At 43.1% G+C, this 24,877-nt stretch overlaps 1 protein-coding gene across 2 annotated transcripts in view; it reads right to left on the bottom strand.

Annotated features, from left to right (window-relative positions):
• The window catches only part of GLRA1 (glycine receptor alpha 1), an 89,252-nt gene that overhangs the window by 5,009 nt on the left and 59,366 nt on the right, over positions 1 to 24,877 (bottom strand). For both annotated transcript variants that reach the window (XM_083423332.1, XM_083423333.1), the window contains exons 4-8: positions 20,681 to 20,904; positions 16,034 to 16,116; positions 14,510 to 14,647; positions 11,552 to 11,766; positions 5,258 to 5,404 (exon numbers count right to left, since the gene is read on the bottom strand). In XM_083423332.1, the coding sequence (XP_083279458.1) occupies positions 5,258 to 5,404; positions 11,552 to 11,766; positions 14,510 to 14,647; positions 16,034 to 16,116; positions 20,681 to 20,904 (807 nt within the window). The remainder of the gene's footprint in view (positions 1 to 5,257; positions 5,405 to 11,551; positions 11,767 to 14,509; positions 14,648 to 16,033; positions 16,117 to 20,680; positions 20,905 to 24,877) is intronic.

Genomic DNA, 24,877 nt, shown 5'->3' with positions numbered 1-24,877 from the left:
CGGGATGTATGAATCTATGTTATACTGTAAACTGCCCTATGCTCCTCAGATGAATTTAATACCATATTGGCCTGAATATAATCCTCACTTCTGCCCCCAAACTCTGACTGTTAAATAATAATAATAATAATAATAATAATAATAATAATAATAATAATAATAATAATAAATTTTATTTATATCCCGCCCTCCCCAGCCAAAGCCGGGCTCAGGGCGGCTAACAACACTAAAATAGTGCAACATTATAAAACATTATAAAATTAATTAAAATCAAAATTGATGGCAACCGTAAACTAAAGTTTTGCAAAGATTGCCAAAGGAGGGAGTCAGGCTGCACCCTGACCAAAGGTCTGGTGGAACAGCTCTGTCTTGGAGGCCCTGCGGAAAGATGTCAAGTCCTGCAGGGCCCTTGTCTCTTGTGACAGAGCGTTCCACCAAGTGTGGCTTAAATTTGTGACCTTACAAAAATTGGCTTTTATGATATTGCTGCTGAATCAGACATCTGGTAAAATGGAACGGGTGTGAGTGCCTGCGGAATTTTAAGGGAGTGGCTTATATTCGGGCCAATACGGCAAATTAATTAAATAAATAAGAATTCTTGTCAGGGCCAGGAAAAGAAGCCAAATAACTGACGGCCTTTAATTCAGAATATGAAGCAGCTGTGATGATGCTCTGAACACAAAGGTCATTTAGCAATTCCACGAGCAAATCCTGGCCTAGATATTAGCATATAGAAGCTTCTGTTTTTCAAGCTTTCTTAAATATCAGTACACACAGAGTAGGACATCCAGTTTAAGACTCTGCATTCATTATCATGGGTGAAGCAGGACCTTTCCAAGTTATATGCTGGGAAGCAGTTGGAGGAAAAGGTTTGGTGAAAATTGCCACCAGTTAACCTACGGACTTTAATTTAGACCAAGTTCCCTATGCATGGCTTTTCCTTTCCTTTCTTTGCAGAGTATCTTTTAAGAGCGGCCTTGCATGGTATGGATGAATTGTACCGCCATAAGTTCACAGCAAGGAAGTATGAATGGAGTTGAGAGCGCTTTGGCAAATCTGAGCAAATGATACTGAATGAAGTTTTGCTTCGTCTGGAGTTCGCTGCCAGGCATATGACTTACCTATGGAACCGTTTAGTCTCAGGAGCAGGTTGGATCTGTAAGCGCATCATCCCTGTTTCCCTTTCCTCCCCCCTCCTCCCTGGGGATAGCACTGGCTCTCTACAGTCAACACCAAGAGAGTGGGGTCTCTTCTTTAGCTACCTGCTCTCTGTTCACAATGTCTCCTTTTACACCTTGAACTGGCACCACGCAAGATGCTGGTTTTGATGTTTCCAGTGCACTTTCTCAGCTGTGAAATGTTCTAAAGGTGGTATTCAAAGAGTTATCCTGTTGAGTTTTTTTTTACCTTTTCCAGACTCCCTTCACTCCCATGCACAGAAATAACACAAAGTGCTTTGGAAAGTCTGGGTTTCAAAAGCAAAGGGAACTGCTGTGCAGGTTGATAAAAAAAAAAGTCCAGCACCGTTTGGGTGTGCAGCACTAGCTGAGGGAAGAACATCTCTGAAATGTCCCTGTCTTTTCACCTTTGTTATCTGGAAGTTTTGCTCCCTCCTGGGCTCATTTCATGTTTTCATTTTTTTAAAAAACCATTAACAGCTTTATATCATTGACAATTTTATTATTGGCTTGCCTTAGAATCACAGACTTGGAAGGTACCACAAAGGTCATTTAGTCCAACCCTCTTTTTGCCCAATGTTGGGCTTGAACCCATGAAGAAGAAGAAGAAGAAGAAGAAGAGGAGGAGTTTGGATTTGATACCCCGCCTTTCACTCCCCTTCAGGAGTCTCAAAGCGGCTAACATTCTCCTTTCCCTTTCTCCCCCACAACAAACACTCTGTGAGGTGAGTGGGGCTGAGAGACTTCAAAGAAGTGTGACTAGCCCAAGGTCACCCAGCAGCTGCATGTGGAGGAGCGGAGACGCGAACCCGGTTCCCCAGATTACGAGACTACCGTTCTGAACCACTACACCACATGACTCTGAGATTGAGAGTCTCGTGCTCTACCGACTGAGCTATCCCAGCTCATTGTATCTTTGCATTTGGCTTGCAGGTTTGTGGCACTTTTTATTGTTTTAGTAGGTTTATCAAGATTCCCCCCCCCCCCAATGAATCATTCTTGTGCTTTGTAGCCTCCTTGATCCTGTTGTTTAACCATGCTGGCATTCAACAACCAGATGGTCCAAAGAATGTATCCTGATGAAAAAATATTCCCAGGGTCTAAGAAAGCCTCCCTTTCTTCCCCTCTCATCCTTCTTCCTGGGGAAAGATAGAAAAGGGGAGGTGATCTTATGCTGGTTTAATGGATAAAAGGAGAGAGATAGGAAAGATCACAGCATCAGTCTGCCAAGAACAGCTGCTCTCAGTGCTAGCCAGTGTTCTGCACTGCGTGTAGGTGCTGCCTGCTTTCAAGTACTTTAATAGATCTGTATGCTACTCCCCCCTGGGGAATTTCCATGCATGCATAATATTTGTCCTCAATTAGAACCAAGATAAAAGGAAGTCAGGAGTTCATAGAACTATTATTTCTACAGTTTTGGCACTAAACTATAAAAAGAGATTCCAATTTATTTAATAGGCAGATTTAGATTATGGTGACACAGGCAAATGTGGGTTATCAAGTTATTAAATGGAATTTGCTATTTTAATTTACGTGATAGATGAAGCGTTGAAAATTACCACCCAGTTAAAAGAGAAGGGGCGAGTTAAGAATTGGGACGGGAGGCAGTCTTTTAACCTCAAGATGACTTGGGGGCTTTTCAAAGGTGGTTTTTTTAAAAAATGTACTGTCTGCCTATCTTTCTATTTTAAAAATAATAATAAAAAAGAATAAAATCTTGCTCTGGCCAGCAGGTGGCAGCAATGCGAAGCAAGAAACTTATCTGTATTCCATGAGTCACATTCTGCATTTTAGCCGTACCACAAAGATAGACTTCTGAAACTCATGGGGGGTAGAAGCTCAGCTCTAAGGACTTAGAAAAGTCTATGTGGAAACGGTGGGAATATTTACATTTGGGAAGGTAAAATTGAAGCCCATTGTAATATTAAACTCCCAGGCACCTAGTCCTCCCACCAGCCAGTTTTAATATTTTTCAAAGAAAAAGCAGCCAGGAGATCTGGTTCAACTGCTTCCTCTCTCGCCCCCCTGCCCCCCTGCCCACCATGTCCAGTGTTCCACTGCTAGTGCTAATTCTGGCACAAGATTCAGGAGACTGGGTGTACAGACTGATATTAAATCTACACCTTATTCAGAAAGAAGAAAGAGAGAAAGAAAAGGGAAGAGAGAGAGAGAGAGAGAGAGAGAGAGAGAGAGAGAGGAAGAAAAGAAAAGAAAAGAGGCAAGCCTCAAGGTGGTGATGAAAGGTAACAGAATTTTAATGAAATGATAATTCAGATTAATTGTCCTATGCATTTTGATTGAAATATTCCTTGAGGAAGAAGAATGGCTGAATTATATTTGAGAGATGTTGCCTTGCCAGAAAAATAACATTGTTCAACTTTCTGTTTCATTACAAGTTCCCTTTATTTCTCAGTATCATTTTCAGGCTAGCCTCTTTCTTTTCTTTCTCTTTTGTAGTTCCAGCCAACCTTTCTCCCTCTGCAGAAAGGCAACAGGCTGCCAGAAAAAAGAAGAAGCAAAGTACCTTCACAGAATTTTTGTGGCAAAATAGTAGATTGCTACTCTTTTCCAGCTGCTCAGTGGGATATTTATTCCCTCTTCTCCATTTGCTTTTGGCTATTATGAAGTCACCCTCACAAACCCACCATGAGTGAGGCAGGCAAACAAACAGCAAATGGCTGGAGTGGTAGCAGGAACACGTCAAGAAGCTGCCTTATGCTGAGAGTCACACCCTTGGTCCAGTGTTGGCATCCATCTGCCTTGAGACAATAGAGTGCGCCTCCAGGGGCAAATAAAAACAACTAGAGAATCACAGAGCCTGCTGTAGCTGCAGAGACTGGTAACTCATAACTGCTGCCTCCTGTGTTGCTTTTGCTGTGTTGGAGGAGCGGGGACGCGAACCCGGTTCAGCAGATTACGAGTCCACCGCTCTTAACCACTATACCACACTGGCGTAGAACTAGAGCATGCTGGGGATATACTGCAACGTTCTGCTTTAGTCTCCACTTGCTGTTTTTGTCTCATATATGTTTTGCCCCATCAAAACATTTCTTTGGAGTAGGTTCAGAGTCAGGGACTCACAAGGAGGCCTACCAAGTTCACCTTACTCAGCTTGAGGCCAGTCACTGACAAAGTGCATCCATACAGCTTAGAATCATTACAGATGGCCAGTCAACCTTTGCTTAAAACCCCTCCTTCCTTGGAGGTTTTGAAGCAGAGGTTGGCTGGTCATCTGTCCTGGATGCTTCAGTTGAGATCCCTGCACTTGGGGCTCCCCCCCAACTCTATGATTCAGCAAACCCAACAGGGAGCTTGACTGGTGAGAGAGTTTGTTCTACTTACCTTTATATAGGAAACGGGCTACTTCAGCAGTGCAGTTCTGAGACCATTCCTTGCCTCCCAACCCAGCTAAAGAAAGCAGCATGGACCCATGAATGATATCGCAGCACGTGAAGCAATGCGGAGAGCATGACCGGGAGAGCTGCAGTTACAGGCACAGGCTCTTTGAATCGGCAGAGTTAACTTTTTGCAAAAACTGGGAGAGCAAGCTGAATGTCAGAGAAGCAGCTACTGCACTGGCCTTCTGTTTTGGTAGTTTCCCATATGCTTCTCCCAAGCCACCTTAATATAACACATTATGGGCCGAGTTTCACCCTTGAACACAGTGGGCAGCTTTATAATGCCAATAACGGTGACCATTGGCGAGTAGCACAGCATTTGAAGGGAAGGTGTTTGCCTGCAAACCAGGGCCACCCAGATGTCTTTGGGCTACAGCTTCTGCCATCTTTGGCTGGAACTGATGGGAGATGGCGTGAAATAGATGACTACATCTGCCTGCCGTGCACCAGAGAGCATTGATTGGCTGTAGCTCCTGGCCCCTTCCAAACGATACGCAAATCTCCCTTTCAAATATGGCTGCCGGGCTCGTCTAATTGGCTCATTGCCGACGTGCTCCAATCTTGCCTGCCCAAATGAAATGGTCTCCAGTGCCCATTCTCGATCAGGCCAGCCTTGCCCCAGGACCCGTCCATTTCAGCTGTGCTCTTCTACATGGCTGCGTCGGCTCGCGTATCGCTTACCTTATGGTGCCGCCTTCTCCTTCTAAACCTGAGCAGTTCCTTGTGCTGCCGGGACACAAAGTTGACAGCAGCGTACTCCAGCAGAGCCGAAAAGACAAACAGCAAGCACACAGCCATCCATATATCAATGGCCTTCACGTAGGACACCTGGGGGAGAAGAGAGGATGAGGTTGGCAACTGGAGCCAGGCGCTCTCCAGCCAGGTAGACCGGCAAGCCTAGCAAAGTCTGCTCCAAGTTAGCCAGATGGGTTGGTTTGGTTGCATCGCTCTCTGCTTGAGGGAGGGCCAAAGCTAGCATAAATGCCCAACCACTTTCAACTTTCCCAATATTTGTTGATTCATTTTCCCCTGTACCCATTCCCTAGTACAGCTAAAGACTGCTTTCTGCTAACATTCTGCTAACCACATAGCTTTGCCTTTAAGTGTAGAAAAAAGTGTAGTGCTTTTTTTCAAAGCACTAATATTGAGGTTTTTGTGTGAATCTGGATTGAGACTCTAGTTGAAGGAATGGGTTGGGGGCTTTAATCTTTCAAGACCTTCCATAATGCAGACCTCTGTTGCTCCTGTTCAGCACACCTGCAATTTGCATTGCCCCCCCCCCCCGCATTCGCTTTTCTGGAAACTCCTCCCCTATGCAAATTGCAGGCATGCCCTCCTACAATCTGGATCAGGTCCATAGGGAGGAGTTAAAGCCCTTTACCTGCTTATTCGGATCCTAATTTGTAACAACTCGACCATGCATTCAGACTGGCAACTTGTGTAACCAGTCACTTAATGGCACAGATATTGAAACAGCCAAATATTCTTCCCATGTCTCCTCCTCGTTCCACTACCCTGCCTTTCCTCTGCTATCTCCCTTGGTGGGCCTGTTTTCTATATTGTCAATCCCACAGTGTAGAGATCCATCTTCTTCATGCAGTGCTAGGTGGGTGGCTCTATAATGTATTTATTTATTTACCAGAATGGATATAGTGCTTGCTTCATAGAAGACCTCTAAGCAGTTTACGAAGGAATATAAAACATGTTAAACATCATACAGTGGTACCTCGGTTTATGAACTTAATCCATTCTGGAAGTCCGTTCTTAAACCAAAACTGTTCTTAAACCGAGATGCGCTTTCCCTAAGGAGGCCTCCCGCCGCCGGTGCCCTTCCACCGTTCGGATTCCGTTCTTAGACTGAGGTAAAGTTCTCAACCCGGGACACTACTTTCGATTTTGTAGAGTTCGTAAACTGAATCGTTCATAAACAGGACTGTTCTTAGACGACGTACCACTGTATTTGGTTGGTACATAATATAAAGCCTGGTAACACACACACACACACACACACACACACATTATGTCAATGGAAATGGACTTCCCACTCCTGTATTTTGTCTTATAATAACTTGCCCCATGCATTTCAAAGATATTTTCATCTCATACCCCATTTCACCCATCATACCTGTCTTAGTTTACTTAAGACAGCTCTATCCTACTGTCTTACACACCATTCTTCAGGCATTTGAGAAATCCTCCAGTATTTACAGTCCATTTATCTCACTGTCTTATAGAACAAGATTCCACCCTTTTCTTTGGATCAGGTTCGGGGAACCTTTGGCCCACCAGTTATTGCTGAACCACAACTCTCATTAGCTCTGGCCATTGGCCCTACTTCCTGGGGCTGATGGGAGTTGTAGTTCAGCAACATCTGTGGAGGCTAATGGTTCCCCACACTCACTTTAGGCACTATCCCTTTTAATATTGGTGAGGCAAATATCTCAGGGTCTAAACGCAATCTTTCTACCCAAACAGAATGGATAGCTTTTGACCTTTGCTTGCAATCTCCTAGCACACACAGGTTCACGCACAATGGGCAAAGTCCCCTCTTGCCCTTTGACATAGAGCGAATGGGTTTGAAACATTACCACAGGGTTTAGACAGCACTGAGATAGAAAGGAACATAGGAAGCTGCCTTGTACAGTCATACCTCATGTTACGTTTGCTTCATGTTACGTTTTTTCAGGTTGCGTCCCGTGGCAACCCGGAAGTACTGGAAAGGGTTACTTCTGGGTTTTGCCACTCACGCATGCGCAGAAGTGCTAAATCGTGCTTCGTGCATGCGCACAAGCACCAAATCGCACTGCGCACTTGTGCACATACAGTGCTTCAGGTTGCGGGTTTTTCATGTTGCGAACAGGCCTCCGGAATGGATCCCATTCGCAACCAGAGGCACCACTGTAACGAGTTGGACAATTGGTCCATTTAGCTCAGGTTGTTTCAGAGTAGCGACATTCCCAGAACTATGCCAGAGATGCTGGGATCTGAACCGCAGGCCTGTTGCATACAGAGTAGATGCTTTGCCACTGAAGCATCACAATTTTCCTGCAATACGGAACCTACTGTATATTTATCAAGTTTTCCCTATGAATAATTCCATTCTTCCCCAGAAATTTCCATTTGTAATTTTGTTGCCTATTTTCTCTGCATATGCTGGGTTTTGCTTTTTTTTAAAATATGCAGCAACAGAGCAAGTGCTTCCTTTGACTTTTTAACTTGCCTTGTATAGGGCCCAGCCATTTGCCCCTCTAAGACCAGTACTGCCCACAATGACTGGCAGCGTCTTTCCAGAGTTTCAGACAGTGGACATTCCCAGGAGATGCCAGGTATCGAACCTGGGATCTTCTGCATGCAATACTGCTGCTCTGCTGCTACTGCTGAGCTACCAGTGTTACGCCCTTCAATTGTTCTTCTCTCATCAGTCCTGGTTGAAAGAGAGCGACTGATTTGTACATGCTATATTGTACACAATGGTGGTCTTACATGGCTCATATGCTGTTGAACCTATTGAAAGGATTTGATCTTTTATCCAATCTTTAAACCACGAGGTATTCATGGATTGTAATAGCCTATCTGCCCTTCTTTATTGAACTAGAGGTCAAAAGGAAGTGAAGCTGGTGCTTCCTAAATTTGTCTTGGGATATGATGGATGGCACTAAATAGATAATAAACAATGAGCCAGACAGTCATTGATGTCTGGGTGGAAGCAGGAATTTAATAGGAGGCTAGAATCTCAAGCCTATAATGATGGTGAAATTTCTCATGAGAGAACCATAACTTTCCTTGAGAAGATGGTGTGGTTGATGCATCTTCCTTTTTTTAAAAAACTTCTTTATTGAAATCCATAGATATCATACATGTTCTTAAATACACGTACATAGAAAAGGTAATAGTGATAATAATAATAATCTTAAATAATTTTACCGTTAAATATTAATTTAAACTTATACGTGCTCTTTCCTTATATTTTCTAACTAAAAAATAAACCAAAGTAGAATCAAGTAAACTAAACCATATTAAAATAGGCTTCCCGTCATTTCCCGATGTACATAACATTTACAATATTGAATGTACTTATACTTATTACCTTACTCTTAATATACTCTATTACTTTCTTATAACATATCGGACCATTTTTCCTTATTTATTAATATTTGATTTACACAAGGGTAATTCAAATGCTGCCATAGATATTATATCGTCACTATATTTTTGGAAGTATTTCTTAAACATATCCCATTTTTGAGTAAATGATTGTTTTGTATTTCCCCTTAACCTATTTGTCAATTGAGCCACTTCTGCATAGTCTAGTAACTTATTCTGCCATTCCTTTACTGTGGGTACTTTCTCCCCTTCCTAGTTGATGCACTGACTCCTCATTCACCCCTCATCTATGAGAATTATGCTTTGATTTTTTCAAAAAATGTATTTTGTGTCTATGTAAATGATTGTCTTTATTTCTCTAGGAAACTCAGATGATCGTGTGGGGTTTTTCTTTCATTCTCCAGATGGTCTCACTAGCAAGGGAATGGACAAACCCAGTCAACTTCAGTGATCTTATATATATTCCCTTAAAGCAATTGGAATTAAAAGTCCCATGCTGAATGTTACCGTTGGAATTCCTGCTCCATGATTGCAGTCATGGGATTTTTGTCTATCACATGACGGTGTATGTTTCGACTCCACAGAGTGGGAAGTGACGGAGCCAGGATGTTTGTGTTACTGTGTTCCGTGAAGTGGGACTATTGTCCTTTGTTTTCTCTCTCTTTGCTGTCTGACGCTAGAGAGAGAGGGAGCCATGCTGCAGTGCTCCGTGTGTGTTTATATGTAAATAAAGTAGATTAGCCAAAATGCTGAGTTGTTGAGGTCTGTTACACAAACTACGAAGACTCTGTGGATCCCTAAGTGTGCCGGGGTCTGTTGGCATCAGTCGCTGTGATGTTCCGGCTGAAGAAAGCTTTTGAAGCTCCCGAAAGAACAACCAGGAGGGAGAGAACATGCCAGTCGGGCATGTGTCTCTGCCAGGGTCCTACTCGAGAGTAGGACGAGCTCCTGACAGTTACTTCTCTGATCACTCTTCACTTTATGCTGTAACTCAGTCACTGTAAGGACATCACTTAATGTCAAGGTGCTTCATCTCAGCTCATTTGATCACTACACATATTTGGGTGAAGCAAAATCCCAACAGACTTTTTTTTCTTGAAAGAAAAAGAAAAGACACTTCAGAAGGGGATGATTTAGATCAGAGAAGCCAAAGAGGAAGGAGTACTTAATCCTGCTCTGATAATTTCTCTGCTCTAAATTGCCCCCCTTCCACCATCTGCTTTCATCCCCACAGAATTTCACATTTAGGAAGGTAAAGATGCATTTGGAACACTTTGTTCAGTTGTGGGTGTATTGTGCAACAAGAGAAAGCAGCGTGCAGACTGGCAGGGGGGAGAGTTAGGTTAAGCCCACCAGCCTCAATTTCTCCACCCAAAATGATTCTCTTCCCAGATCAGCTTTTCTTTCAAACAGGTTTTATTACATGCATTTGAAAGCAAGGTTTAGTTCAGCCCTAAGAAATGATACTTTCAATAGGATCCCTTAAAAGTGAACTGTAGCTATTACCTGGCTGGCTACTGTCAACAAGAGTTAAATTAGTTCTGTTTTAATGTCTTCTTTTTATTATTATGATTACCATTAATTAATTAATCCATACTAATAATTTTTGACAGTTAATTCACAAGCTGCAATTCATAACGACAGCTTAAGAGGGGAGAAAACAAGACGATGAAATGGTGATAACCAATATATAATGTGTTAATCACTAAACTTCAAGTCATTAATATTATATATTTTCTTCTAGGACTAGAGTAAATCTTCTGGTATAATCTAATTAAAGTGGGTATTGTATAAATGTATATATTTTAAATATACAGCTTTCAAAAAATAGTAATTTTATTTTCTTGTTCCTTACCTACTCTGAATCTAATTAAATGCATAAGTACCACTGCTTAAGTATTCCATGGTCTTTTTAGCTGATTCTCTATCTGAGGATCTTCTCTGTTTTTCCCATTTCTTTGCAGTCACAATTCATGCTGCAATTATCATATTATTAACCTGTTCTTGGTCATTTCCAGGGACCACATCTTCATTATATTATCAAAAGCTTACTGGAGAGACAGGTAATACACAAAATAATCTTAAAAAAATAACCTCTGCGACATCATTCGAAAACTGATGGATTTTGCCATTGTTTCACTGCATATGGAAATAATCCTGGAGATATACAATGCCAGTGCAGACCCATTATTTCACTACTGATTCGGTTTAATTTAACTGGTGTTAAATGCTTTATCTTCCGGTGAAGTAATTACCCATTTGGAAGCTTACTAAAGAAAGTGAAAGGGATCCACCGATTATATATGCTAAGGGTTTGGGGTGGGGAATATGGGAAACAGCTGAGGAATATGCCAAGCTGGTGTTTTGAAAGGTGTTAGCTGCAAAAAGCTACTTAGGAACATAAAGGTAAAGGTAAAGGGACCCCTGACTGTTAAGTCCTGTCACGGATGACTCTGGGGTTGCGGCGCTCATCTCGCCTTACTGGCCGAGGGAGCAGGTGTTTGTCCTCAGACAGATTCCAGGTCATGTGGTCAGCATGACTAAGCCGCTTCTGGCGAACCAGAGCAGCATACGGAAACGCCGTTTACCTTCCCCGTTAGAGTGGTACCTATTTATCTACTTGCACTTTGACATGCTTTCAAACTGCTAGGTTGGCAGGCGCTGGGACCGAGCAACGGGAACTCACCCCTCACGGGGATTCAAACCGCCGACCTTCTGATTGGCAAGCCCTAGGCTCTGTGGTTTAGACATTTACCAGATTGGAATATTTGCACCTGCAACCCAATCCTTTATAACTAGAGATGCTCTAACTGAGCTCTGCCTGCTCCCATAGGGATTTCTGAATTACCTGCTTCAAAGAGGACATTTTACCTTGGGCAAAGATGCTCGGGAACCAGAGCTCTGCGTGGTCATAGTGAGCACAGTAGTGATGCCCAGACCAACTCGGGCAGGCGCAGCATCCATGTTGATCCAGAAGGAGATCCAGGAGAGAATTACAATCAGCAGACTGGGGATGTACATCTGGATCAGGTAGTAGCCCATCTGCCGCTCCAGGTGGAAACGAGCTTCTATGCAGGTGAACTTGCCTAGGAATGAACCAGGAAAAGGTTAGCCTAATGGGGACCAGCAGGGGCATGTGAGAGTCTTGACAGGAAGCATTTTTAGGCAAGAGGTCACCTGCTCAAATAACCATTTCCTACCCTAGGATTCAGCTATACAGCTGCAACTATAATGTTTTAAGTGTGCTATATACAAATGCGACACTAGATGGTGCTGATGAGCTAATGGCAAATTCCATATATATTTTACAACTTTTTTTTTAAAAAAAACACATTTTCACAGCGGTTTTTTATATATACGGTGTGTATATCTATCTATCTATCTATCTATCTATCTATCTATCATCTATCTATCATCTATCTATCTCTATCTATCATCTATCTATCTATCTATCATCTATCTATCTATCATCTATCTATCTATCTATCTATCATCTATCATCTATCTATCATCTATCTATCTCTATCTATCATCTATCTATCTATCATCTATCTATCATCTATCTATCTATCTATCATCTATCTATCTATATCTATCTATCTATCTATCATCTATCTATCTATATCTATCTATCATCTATCTATCTATCTATCATCTATCTATCTATCTATCTATCTATCTATCTATCTATCTATCTATCTATCATCTATCTATCTATCTCTGTGTAGATTCAGCCCTGGGCACAATTTCAGGGCTGCTTCACAGGTGACACTTTCCCTAAGAGGGAAAGTTTTGCAGATTGCAACATCCTAGTTAGTGTATATGTTGGGAAATTGTGCTGGGCAGTTGGTTCCCAGAGCAAAGTAGGCATAAGCTCTCACTTGCTTCCTGGTTTCTTTGCCCTTTCAAACAACAGAGCACCAAGTATTTAGCAGCTTCCTATCAGGAATACTAAACTGCAACCCACCTGTGGGGACAGATGTGTGTTCTTCAGCCTGCATATGTCTGAATTGAAGGAATTATTGAAACTGCATGCTCCATCTCCCAAATTAGAGGCATCCCATGTATACAGAGAGCGCTTGTTTACAGAACCTTTCGGAGATTTACCTGCAGATTCTATGAACTGTCAAGTGTTGGCAGACCCTACTTTTGAAACAGTACAGAAAACTTAAGGGGTTGCATCTAATGATAGTTCTGCTTATAGTAAACTCATAGAAATTGAGGAACATGACTCACTTAGTACAACTTGCTCGGAAGATTATAGTAAGAATAATGCGAATGTTCGCTGTATTTTTTTGTATATGCCTTGGGTGCTGTATACTTTCAGAAAAGGTGAGATATGTTGTTTTGAATAAAATAAATAAATCCTTTCCTGAGCTCCAGCTGCAAAGGCATGCATTTGGGAAAACAACCAGTTGTGGATCATGTTTGCATGTAAAGGTCCTGCAACTGTCTGAACGCATTGAAATCAATTGACAAGTCCATACATTTTGATGGGTCTACTCTGAGTATTATTTAGTTGAATATCACCCAAGACATTCTAGAATTAGTAAAAAAAAAAATTAATGTCACAGGCAATATATTTTCTTCCTGAAAAATTAAGGGGGTTTTTGCTGACATTTTTCTTGTCACAACTGAGATCCTCTAATTTTTGCAGTGTTTCTACCATTTCTACTTTAACTGCAAAGCAAGTTGATTTAAAAAAAAATTGCCGTAAACCACAGAACCGTTCTCAAAATTTTCAATAAAATTTTGAGCATTCACAAATGTATCCAGTGTTTTCATTTGTTGCTTTGCTACACAAACACACTAACTAAAGTTGAGCCCCCCTGATTTTAATAGGACTTACTTCTGAGGAGACAGGGTTAGGCTTGCAGCCTAAGTCTCCTTTTTATCTGAACTTACTGCATGCTCTGTTCCCAATTATATGGGGATTGAGCTCCAGAACTGTGATTACCTATATGTAACAAGAACCAGAGAGTTTCTGTAGCAATTTTTCCTAGATTCCCAGTACCATTCTGTATAATAAAGGGATTGGTATGACGCCACTCCACTGTCTATTACCTCACCCTTGCCTAACATCATAGGTTGCGGTGAGAGTGTGGAAACTAACAATGTGATGACTAGGGGTGTTGGAGAATTCTAGTGAAATAGAAACAAGGTCGGAAATCATCAACGTTCACTTACTTATCATTCAGACTGGAAATCAATCCAGCAAATGCTTTCAAGTTGCAAACAACATGTAATTGACTAGGGTTCCCCACCCCGCCATTTGAATTGCATTTTCTTTGCACTGAAACAAATGACGTGGAACAACAGAATGACAATGTGACTTAAGCAATTGACTTAATAAATTATGTCAATTGTATCATTTTGCGACAGCAGACAGTGTGCCAAAAACAGGGCTTTTAGCAGAAGATGAACTGCAGTGGAACAGAACCAGAGCAGCATGCAATGAACATGTGATACAACAGAAAATGATGCCTAGTGGTGGGATGTTGTCACATTACTAGGAAGGAGGGAGGGTGTTCTATGTCTCTTGTAATATCTAGTTCTGTCTTTAGAGTGTTCTAAACACAAGAAGCTGCTGCAAATAACATTTTGGTCTGATGTAGAAACTTTGCTAACACACTATCGATTAGATGGCTCATTGAACAAGTGGAGTGGTTGGCGTTTATCACTAAAGAGAAGTGCTGAACAAAATGTGTGGAGCCAGAATCTCATCAGTTGACTATTTCTAGGGAGAAACGTTTGGCATATATTGGCCATCAGTGACTTGCATTATAATGCTTAGCATGGTAATGCAAGAAGTGCAAGTCCACCACTGACCTGTATTGTAATGCTTTGTGCAGTAGCGCAAGTCCTTTTCTTCCTTTAGGATGAACTGAGGCAGGGTTAAATCATCAGCAACCTGCACAGCTCCTTTCTCTTGCCACTCAAATATCAGATCGTTCATTGTGTAGCCAACTATAAACAGCAGAGGGAGAAACAAAACACTTTAGCATGAACTGTGATTTGCACTGGATTCAAATGCTTGGAGGGGCCAAGAAATAATAGCCCCAAAGTTGCTTTGAGTTAGGTGCGTTTCCCAACTCTGAATAGGTTCCCTGTGGAAGGGATGTTGGGGTAAACACATTTGCAAGCGTGGATTAATTTAAAGACATATAAAAAGAAGGGTACACAGGGCGAAATGGCAACGGGGGCTTAAGGTAAAATTCAGATGACCAACTGACATGGCTGACATTCACATCTAGTACAGTGGTACCTTGGTTCCTTGGTTCTCAAACTTAATCCATTCTGGGAGTCCGTTCGACTCCTGAAACTGTTAGAAAACCAAGGCACGGCTTCCAAATGGCTGCAGGAGCTTCCTGCACTCAATCGGAAGCCACGTTGGATATTCGGCTTCCGAAAAACGTTCGCAAACTGGAAAACATACTTCTGGATTTGAGAGCTGATGTGTTTGGCAACTAAGCCATTCTAGAATGAAGGTACGACTGTAGTACAAACATTTTGTCTCTTACCAGCAAGATATACACATATAATGGATGCTGCTCCCAGCCAGACAGTTCAAAATTTACAGGAGGGTCAAAAGTAGATGCTAAGGGTAAATGCAGAACTGCTACCTAGAGTGGCCGCTGCTCATTTAGTTTTCTCCTCCCCGTATCTGACACCTACATGCCTTGTGATGTGTCGTCACGACATTCTGCATTATCTGGGCTCCGCCACTGGCAGCTAGTGATGTCGAGCAGGGGTGAAGAAATGTGAAACACCACAGCACCAAGAGTTCTACTAGGCATCAGGCAGACACCAGGGAACGAGGCACATAGCAGCCATTTTTGTTGACAGCAGAGCATTCAGCACAAAAGCCTTCATCAACCTGGTGCCACTCAGATATAGCTGGACTACAGCTCCCATCAGCCTCATAGGAGTTGCTGTCCAATACCATCTGGAGGACACATGGCTGGTGAAGATAGTGCCCTTAAATGGACTCAACAGGAATGAAGGACAGAGGACAAGGGCTGATAAATATTGAGCGAGTATTGTATCACACAGTCTTCTCCAGACAAAGGCTTTTTGTTGTTGCCCTCTACCCCAGAGTATTCTCCACTGAGAATCTGTTGAAGCAAGCTAAATTTAAGCTGGACGGCTTGAACACTGGCAGGGAGTGTGATCAGAGAAGCATGAAAACTTGCACATGACAACACAGTCTGTCCCAATGCTTCATCTCTCCCTTCTTCCCTCCGGTTTCTCTTTCATAATTGGAGGATTCGGCTAAGAGCTGAACAGATGATGCAGTGGAAGTCTGTGTGCAGAATGGCAGCTATTTTTAGAGGGGAAACCTTCAAGACTCACAGCTCTCCAACTGCATAATACATGTCTGGACGTCCATGGGGAAGTTCTTCAGATCCATGGGACAAGCCAGCGTCAAGGTGATCCTGTGAAAGGAACGGAGACCGTGATTCAAGATGCTTCAAGCTGATGTGACAAGCAAGTTGCACTAAAGTCATTGGGGTGGCAACTGAGGTGAGCGGGGGGTCACCCTCAGGCCTACGGACAGGGGAGGGAGATACAGAGAGCACAACCCCCTGACTTCTGGAAATAGGGCCATGCTCCAAACATTAACTCCATTAACGCTGCTTAATATTTATGCTCCCCAACATAGATATCTCCACATATAAAAAGGCAGAACATCCAGAGGAACCTATGAGGCAATCTTCCCTGGCTATGTAAATTCAATTAACTTTTTTTGGGGGGGGGGCAGGGGCAGGGGTAGCATTAAAACATTAAACCAGCAGTCTGAAATGCTCCATCACCATAGGGTATATTGTGCCAAGGCTGATGATCACGTATGCTGAGGACACAGCTATCAGGTGAGGAGAAAATGTTCCTACATGTTCTGTAGCAAGAGAAACAGTGAAAGCTACCAGTGTCAGAATCAGATTGGACCCATTTTTCCCAACAACAGCTGCAATAACAGGAGCACTTGCAGGTAATTGCATCAGAGAGAGACCCAGGTCAGGTCCACAACATTTTGCTACCTGAGGCGAAGGACAATATGGTGCTCCCTCCTGCAACCCCATTTGCTCTGCAGGAGCTGACTGGCAGCTGAATTGTACAACAACATTGGCAATGTAATAGCATCCTTCTGTGCACCCAAGGGTTGCAGGCGAGTTTTTAAGGTATGCCAGACAGGCCTATGGGACATATAGGGCAGCCGACAACTAACTCATTCTGTCTGCACAAGGATTTTTTAAATTACACAACAGAAGGTTTGCCCCTTGCCTTCATTTTGCAGGTGTCCTGGGCTCTGGAGGGTTTAGATGAAACCTATAAGACTGAAGGGGGTGCATAGTGGGGAGGGTGGGAAGCCCTACTGCAACCGGCAGAAACTCTTGTGCTGATGGAATGAGTGGGTTGGATACCACCAATAGCTCTGATCTATGGGTGGAATGACCAAGGGGCTCAGGAGGAATGGCAGATGGAAAGACTGCTGTTGCTGTCTCTCAAAATCTGTCACATGGCATGAGGCAACTAGTGATAGGGTTGACCTTGGAGAGATCCAACCCAGCTGATCCCTGATCTCTTCAATGTACGATGATGAACAAAAGGGCTAACACAGTCCTACGGAAGATGCTGCCCCCCGCTCTCATTGGCGTCCTTTCAGACCCTGCAATAGCCCCAGTTTAAAAAATATATTTTTTGTTTGTTTGCTTTTCCGCCATTCATTCGAGGATCACAGGGCAGTTTACAATATAAAAACACAAAATTACATAACATAGTAATGAACAAAAACAATCACACACACACATGGTTTAAAAGGTCATAGATTATTTAATTAGCCAAAGGCCTGGGAGAAAAGGGATGTTTTTGCCTGGCACCTAAAGGTGTTGAACAAAGGCGCCAGGTAAGCGTCTCCCAGTATCCCCCATCCTGTTTAGGGAGCACAGGGGTGCAAGGAAGAGGGGGGGGGTAAGTCCCATTGCACAAGCAGACCTCATTCCCCCCCCCAAACATAGTCTACTTAGCACACAAAACAACTTGACTCCATAGGACTTTCTTCTGAGTAGCCATGACTAAGGTCATACTGTACAAAGTTGGATCACTCCACCTTTCCCAACACCAGCCTCCATGAGTATTGCTCCTCCGTATACCTTTCAGACACGAGAGGTATGAGAACACATGTCTCTCACCTCTCCGAACAGAACTATAAATGGTAGGTCACCTTTGGTGGCAGTTGTTTTATTACCTACCTATTGTTAGCTGGAAAGCATTTCAAACAGCTGTGTGAATTAAAGCTTTAGGTTCCCAAAGAGCTGGCCTACGTGCTTGGACTACGGCTCTGCTGTCTGCTGTTTGAACTGAAGCCACCTCCTGGGTTTCCTCCCCCCTTCCTTTTTTGTCTGCATTACTACACTGGCTGTTTATTCTGTTCCTCGGCACACCAGCACGACACCTGCGACATGAGCCAGGTGTCCCCGTGGGATGTGCCCCTGTGCATTTTGGGATTGCACTGCAAGGCTTCAGCGAGCCAGAGTTTGCAAACATTGCACGAGTTCACAGAAAGGTAGTCTTTAGAATCTATTGTCAGCGCTTTCCCTCTCTAGCATTAGGCTGCACTTAACAGGAAAATTGCATATTCTTAATTGCATTCTTTTTAGGAGAGCGGGGAGGCGGCGGGAAGGGAGGTTCGGAGGTGGCTAGAATGGATTATTTCCAAATTGAAATCAGTGCGGTTATCTCAGTTCACATAGCATTAATCTGAAATCCAATGACCCAGAAATAACTGTGTTGAGAAATGGTGTGTGTGTGTGGGGGGAAGCCAGATATATCTGGTTCTACTGTGTGATTTGCCCTCTCTCGAAATAATTTTCATTCTCCTCCAAGCAAAGGAGACTGAGCTGGAACATCTTTCAAACTGTAATATACCAGCGTGCAGAGAATCCCCTTATATATTCTCAAATTGTACGAAATTTTCAAAGAAGTGCTGCTGCGAAGGGCAGCACTAATGTCTGTCACCTGTTCTCTAGATATTTTTTCTAGAATCTCTGTGGTCCACTGAGGTATTGCCATTTTAAAAAGCAAGACTACGTACAGTGGTACCTCGGGTTACGAACTTACTTTGTTCCAGAGGTCCATTCTTAACCCGAAACAGTTCTTAACCTGAGGTGCGCTTTTGCTAATGGGGCCTGCTGCTGCGCAATTTCCGTTCTCATCCTGGGGCAAAGTTCTCAACCCGAGGTACTACTTCCAGATTAGTGGAGTTTGTAACCCAAAGTGTTTGTAAGCTAAAGTGTTTGTAACCCGAGATACCACTGTACTCAGGATTTTGTAACAGTGAATCAGGCACAATGAATCACGGCAAAGTGATCCTGAATATGGCTGAAGTTTACACACCAAGGGTGGGAAACCTGCTCCAGGCTGTGATTGGCCTTCTGGGTCTCCTCTTGACCATCAGCTGTCTGGCAGGGAGCAGCTGAGAGGTCAAAGGGCAAAGTGTGCAACTGCAGTTCCTTTGTCTGCAAGACAATCAAGGCAGAGGGAAAAGTGTCTCGGCAGAGAGGCAGATGTGTTCCTTACAAATACTCAAAAAAGTCATATATGAATTTTGCAATTGCCTGCATGTAGTTTTTGGGATGCATATGCATTTTGAAAGTTGAGGTTTGAAACAGTTGTATGGCAGGCCTTGCAGTTTTGCCGTGTGTTGAGCTTATTTGGTGGATTCCGCTTGAGATTACTGAGTTGCTTTTTGCATTTTGCACAGTCAGGAGATATAAAAGGGTGCTAGAGAGCATCTCCTGCCCACCACCATTCACAAACCTTGGGGGAGAGGGGAAAAGGCTATGGGGAAAATGAAAAGGAAAGCTTTAGTGTATCTGTTTACATGGCAAATAGTTTTGTGCGGGTGTATATGTGTATGTAATTGGGTGCCTTCTTTTGGCTCTCGCTCCACGTACCACTTGAATGCAACCCCTGAGCTCTTTCTACTAGGAAGCACAGCTCCTGGCTTGAAAATGGCACCCCATCCCTTCTACACAAACCTACTTCGGTGGGATTTTTCTTGAAATAGATATGCACGGGATATTGCTGCATGTGTTTCTTTCTATAGAATCTAAGAGGCACTATGTCCAGTCTGACTAATGTGTCATATGTTAAAGAAATCTAAGATAGTGGAAAAGTTTAGTGCAGCCCCAGGCACACTGGCCCTATTGTTTGCCCTTCTGATATAGGAACAAACCTTGGTGCCTGCTGGACCACGCCTTGTTGTCAGTAACCCTAGCCATCTTAGATCTTGTTAGCTCATGTAGTGTAAGAGCAAACAATTATCTCTGGGCTGAATTAGCCATTAAGCAAAATAAGCGCCATACAGTCATACCTCATGTTATGTCCGCTTCAGGTTGCATGTTTTTGTCTTGCGTTCCATGGTAACCCAGAAGTACCAGAATGGGTTACTTCTGGGTTTCGCCACTCGCGCATGCGCAGAAGTGCTAAATTGCGCTGTGCACCTGCGCAGAGACGGTACTTCGAGTTGTGGGCTTTTCACCTTATGGCTGGGCCTCTGAAACAGATCCTGTCCATAACACAAGGTACCACGGTAACTTTCTATTGCCAAATTTACCATGGAACATACAGAGCAGCTGAAGCAGGTTCTGCAAAAAAGGCTCCCACGATATTATGTGTGGTAAGTTCAGTGCAACAAAAAATGTAGAAACAAGATTCAGTCATGCTGAACTTCATACAATAACTGTAGAAGACAATATTTTACGGTTTATTATTTTTTATATTTCAAATTAGATATCTATGGGGGCACCAAAATCTTTTAAGTGCTTAGGGCTTCTAAAGGTGTTAATTCAGCCCTGAAACATCTTCACATGCTTTTGCATTATAATTTTAAATGGAACATTACTCCAGAATTCATGTTGCGGTCTAGATCAAGATTCAACATGTGAAGGACCCACACCCTGGAGACTCGCGAAGGGTCTCCATGCTTCCTTTTCTCACCTGATACTGTACAGGACATTCCCATTTCTGGCGATGCGCAGAAGTTTGTTATCTGTGGTGATCTCGTGGAAATGAGCCCCTTTTTCATTAGCAAAGAACAAATCGGGTTTCCAGATGGAGTCCAACATGGATGGGTCCAAGTCTAAGGAATCATCTGGATACTCGTTGTACGCCAGCCGGGGGTCATTCCACTGCTGCCGCAAGAAAATATTCACTCTGTAATCCTGCATGGAAGAAAGAAAAGCAAAGTTATGGGATGCCCCAAGGAAGGTATCAGAAATGGCCAGAAACTGCAATGCTAAATGCAGAAGTAAGGGCACTGAAAAGCAGCTGAGACTGAATGAACAAAAGCAAATGCAAAGTCTTTACCACTGCTAGGGTCAGGGTCTTTCTCTGCGAGTTTCGCTGCTGGTGCTATTTCTTCAGGAAGCGCCTGTATTTTTAGCTCTGCAGCCAAAGGGGTTATCACAGGGCAAACAGCTGCAGCCAACACCTGTTCCATGCTGCGATTTTCAGACCATCCATCGACAGACCAGGGCTGTGGTTTATCAGACTGAAGAGGGGATATTATCCAGGCTCATGGAATAGGCACTGCAGGATCCTCTCCCAGGTTGGGCTGGGGTCACACAATGATGAAATACCTCTTTGGTATATTGAGAATGTGCAGAGGATGGAAGGTAGTTCTTGGGAGTATTCCACCTGTTTCTCAAGGTTAATGGTAATTTCCAGAGCCTTTTAGAAGCAAGCAAGCAAAAAGCAAGCTATTTTACAGTTGAATTTCATAACAGCTCTATGAGATCAACTCTGTTTTGCACATGGGTCTCCCATGGCCAAGATCTGGGGATACTAAGGAGGGAGAAGATTGGGCAAGGGAATGGCTTCCAACAGAACAAAGCCCAGAAGACAGTGCTCAGCCAGAAGGCTCTGTGAGAAGAAACCCCCATTAACCAGCACTGCTGCCACCTCTCCAACCCAAAAAAGTTGCCCCGTTCTCCTCTGAAGACTGCCTACAAACTCTCAGTAGAACAGGAGCCCCCATCCCCGTCACTGCCTGAAGAATCAAGCACTGATAACAGTCGCAGAGGGTGTGAAGCAGGAAACCTTGACCTACCTCTACAGCTCATTTGAAGTTCTGATTGTCTCCAGACCTTTCCTGGAGCAGCATCCTAGCTCGCTTGCTGCTGGATGCCTGTATCCATCTCAAATTTCATTCAGCTCCATGTGGAGCTGTCCATGGTTCTGTCTCTGTGCCCTAACCCTTGTCCCACTTGCCTCCTCCTCTCTAGAACAGGATAAAGGGGTAATCAAAGTTGAGAGTCTGTGACTTAGTCGATATCATGCATCTGCTTTGGCTGGACTAGATGGGCCATTGGCCTGATCCAGAAGGCTCTTCTTATGTCCTTATGACTGTCAGAGAGTGTGTGTTGGTACTGCAGGCTACATGGAAACTCCAGGAGACTGTAAAGCACTGAATTGCAGTTGCTGGGAGAAATGGAGGGAGGGCTATTGTGTGTTCATGGGCATTGGGTTTGCCATTGTGCAAGCAGGGTGCTGGATGATGAACCTTTGATCTGGAGCTCAATGGAGCTCTCTTCTTCTAGTGGCTTGCAGAACTGCATCTCTGATGAGCTTCCATTGCCACTTCAATACATTTTTATGCACCTGGGTTGACCGGGTTACCTCTGATTTGTGGATTTTCATGCTGTCATATGCTGTGGATTTTTATTATGTTTTCAGATGTTCTACTTTTTGTTTGATTGCTTTGTTGTTGCATTGTCAAATTTGTTTTGATCTTTTAAAAAAACCCCTATATTTTTAAAAAAGGAATGAAAGTGCTACAGTATATGAAATAGGTAAAATAAATTAAGTAAATAAATAATTTAGTATGGCTTTTATATTCTTACTTTTAAATATTCTTCAGGTAGATCTTTACAGGTATAACAGGGAAGTGTGCCTTCAATATTTTATCAGGTAAAGCACAGTGTTCCTCAGCTATCAGACCTTTGCAAAATTCTCCATCAGACCATACTATTTCATTTTCAAAATATGTTACTTGTTCATTTTTTAAAAAAGTTTCCACTGTTATTTCAAACTAGCATGATGCCTCAGGAAGAGAGTGCAAGCCTGCATGCATGAGGTTCTGGGTTCAAGTTCTGATGGCTTCAGGCAGCAGAACAGCAAAAACTATTGCTTGAAGTCTCACAAAGCTGGGCTTGAGATCCCCAGGCAATAGTCCAGATTATACTCCTAGAGTAGATGGCCAGAATATACCCTGCAGTATTTCATCCTCCAAGAAAATAGTAGTTAAATCATATACAAATCAATGAACAAATGTTCACGTTGCACATTATTTTTTTAAAATTGGAAATAATAAACATCTGGGAAATTTTTCTTTTTAATCATCAGGATTTTTTTAAAAATAACTTTTAAACAAATGTCCACATTGCATAGTATTTTAAAAAGAAAACAAGCAGCATCTGGAAGATGCTTAAAAAAAAACATGAGGATTTTTTTAAACATCTGTTAACAGGATCTAATTTGAAATGTTCCAAATATACACATATTCAGCCTTAAGCTGTGCTTCTAATATAAGGAATGATTTCAGTCATGTGATATCAGAGCCAGTGTGGTGTAGTGGTCAGTGTCCAATTAGGATCTGGGAGATCAGGGTTCAAATCCCCACTCAGCCATGAAGCTCACTGGGTTACCTTGGGCCAGTTCAGTCTAACCTGCCTCAGAGGGCTGTTGTGGGGATTGAATGAGGAGAGGGCGAACCACGTATGCTGCCTTGAGCTCCTTGAGGGGAAAGGCAGGATATAAATGCAATCCATCCATCCTCTTCAGCTGTGACATGGGTTTGCCCATTGCACGTGAGGATGTTGTGAGTAGACCCAGTCTGCATGCCTCCCCCATTTGAACCGCCCTCACAGATTCTTTTTTCAGTGCCTAAAGATTGCAGGCCACAATGGGACAGAATGGAAAACAAAGCCAGCACAAGAAATAAGTTGAACAAAGGAGCCCTCAGAGATGTTATGGATAGGGTGTTGGTCTTAGATCTGAACCCAGCCAGGAAACTCACTGAGCAGCCCTATCAAACAACCTCACAAGACTGTTGTGAGGATAAAGAGAGATAACTGGCATAGCTCAGTGGCTAAAGATATGAGTGGAAACATCTCAGGTTCAAGCCCCACCATCAAGAAAGAATCCATAGGATGGCCTTAGGGAAGCCAGCCTCTCTCCCTCTCCATCTGAAAATAAGGAGATAATGATACTAACTTCCTTTACAGGGTTGTAATCACGTATATGAACATTCACATATTCCACAGAAATGCTAGGGATTGGTGTTCTAATCCAATATATTCTGCCTGAGCAACCCCAAGGAGAACAGAGATACAAATCGTGTAACAAATAAATTATTTTTGTGGGAAGAGTCATAGCTCAGCGGTAGAGAATCTACTTTGCATGCCAAGTGTTCCAGATTATTTGTTTATTTCATTTATAAATCACTTCCCATGAGGCAACCTGAAGCAACTCACAATAAAAATGCATATAAAACAGTTACAAATACAAAATACACTAATACAATTGCATATGCATAGTTTAAGACAATAACGGTGCTTTCATGGAATCACTACCCACCCAATACAGATGTCAACTGGGGTAAAGTCAGTTAAATTCCTGGCATCTCCAGGTACAGCAGAGACTGTCCCCCATCTGAAACCTATAAGAGTTGCTGCCAGCCAGTGTGGACAATACTGAGCTAGATGGTCCAGTGGGCTGACATATAAGGCACCTTGCTTTGTTGTGTCTTATGTTCATAAATAAGGGACACAGGTGGTGCTGTGGTCTAAACCACTGAGCCTCTTGAGCTTGCCAATCAGAAGGTTGGCGGTTCGAAACCCAGTGACGGGGTGAGCTCCTGTTGCTCGGTCCCAGCTCCTGCCAACCTAGCAGTTTGAAAGCACGCCAAAAAAGTGCAAGTAGATAAATAGGTACCACTCCGGTGGTTTCCATGCGCTACTCTGGTTTTAGTGTTCCGTTGCGCCAGAAGCGGCTTAGTCATGCTGGCCACATGACCCGGAAAAACTGTCTGCGGACAAACACCTGCTCCCTCGGCCTCTAAAGTGAGATGAGCGCTGGATCCCCAGAGTCGTCTGACTGGACTTAACTGTCAGGGGTCCTTTACCCTTTTTTATG

This window comes from Podarcis tiliguerta (genome assembly GCF_965153285.1).
Source record: "Podarcis tiliguerta genome assembly, chromosome: 2".
Lineage (NCBI taxonomy): Eukaryota > Metazoa > Chordata > Lepidosauria > Squamata > Lacertidae > Podarcis > Podarcis tiliguerta.
This window is presented reverse-complemented; position numbering and strand designations above follow the sequence as displayed.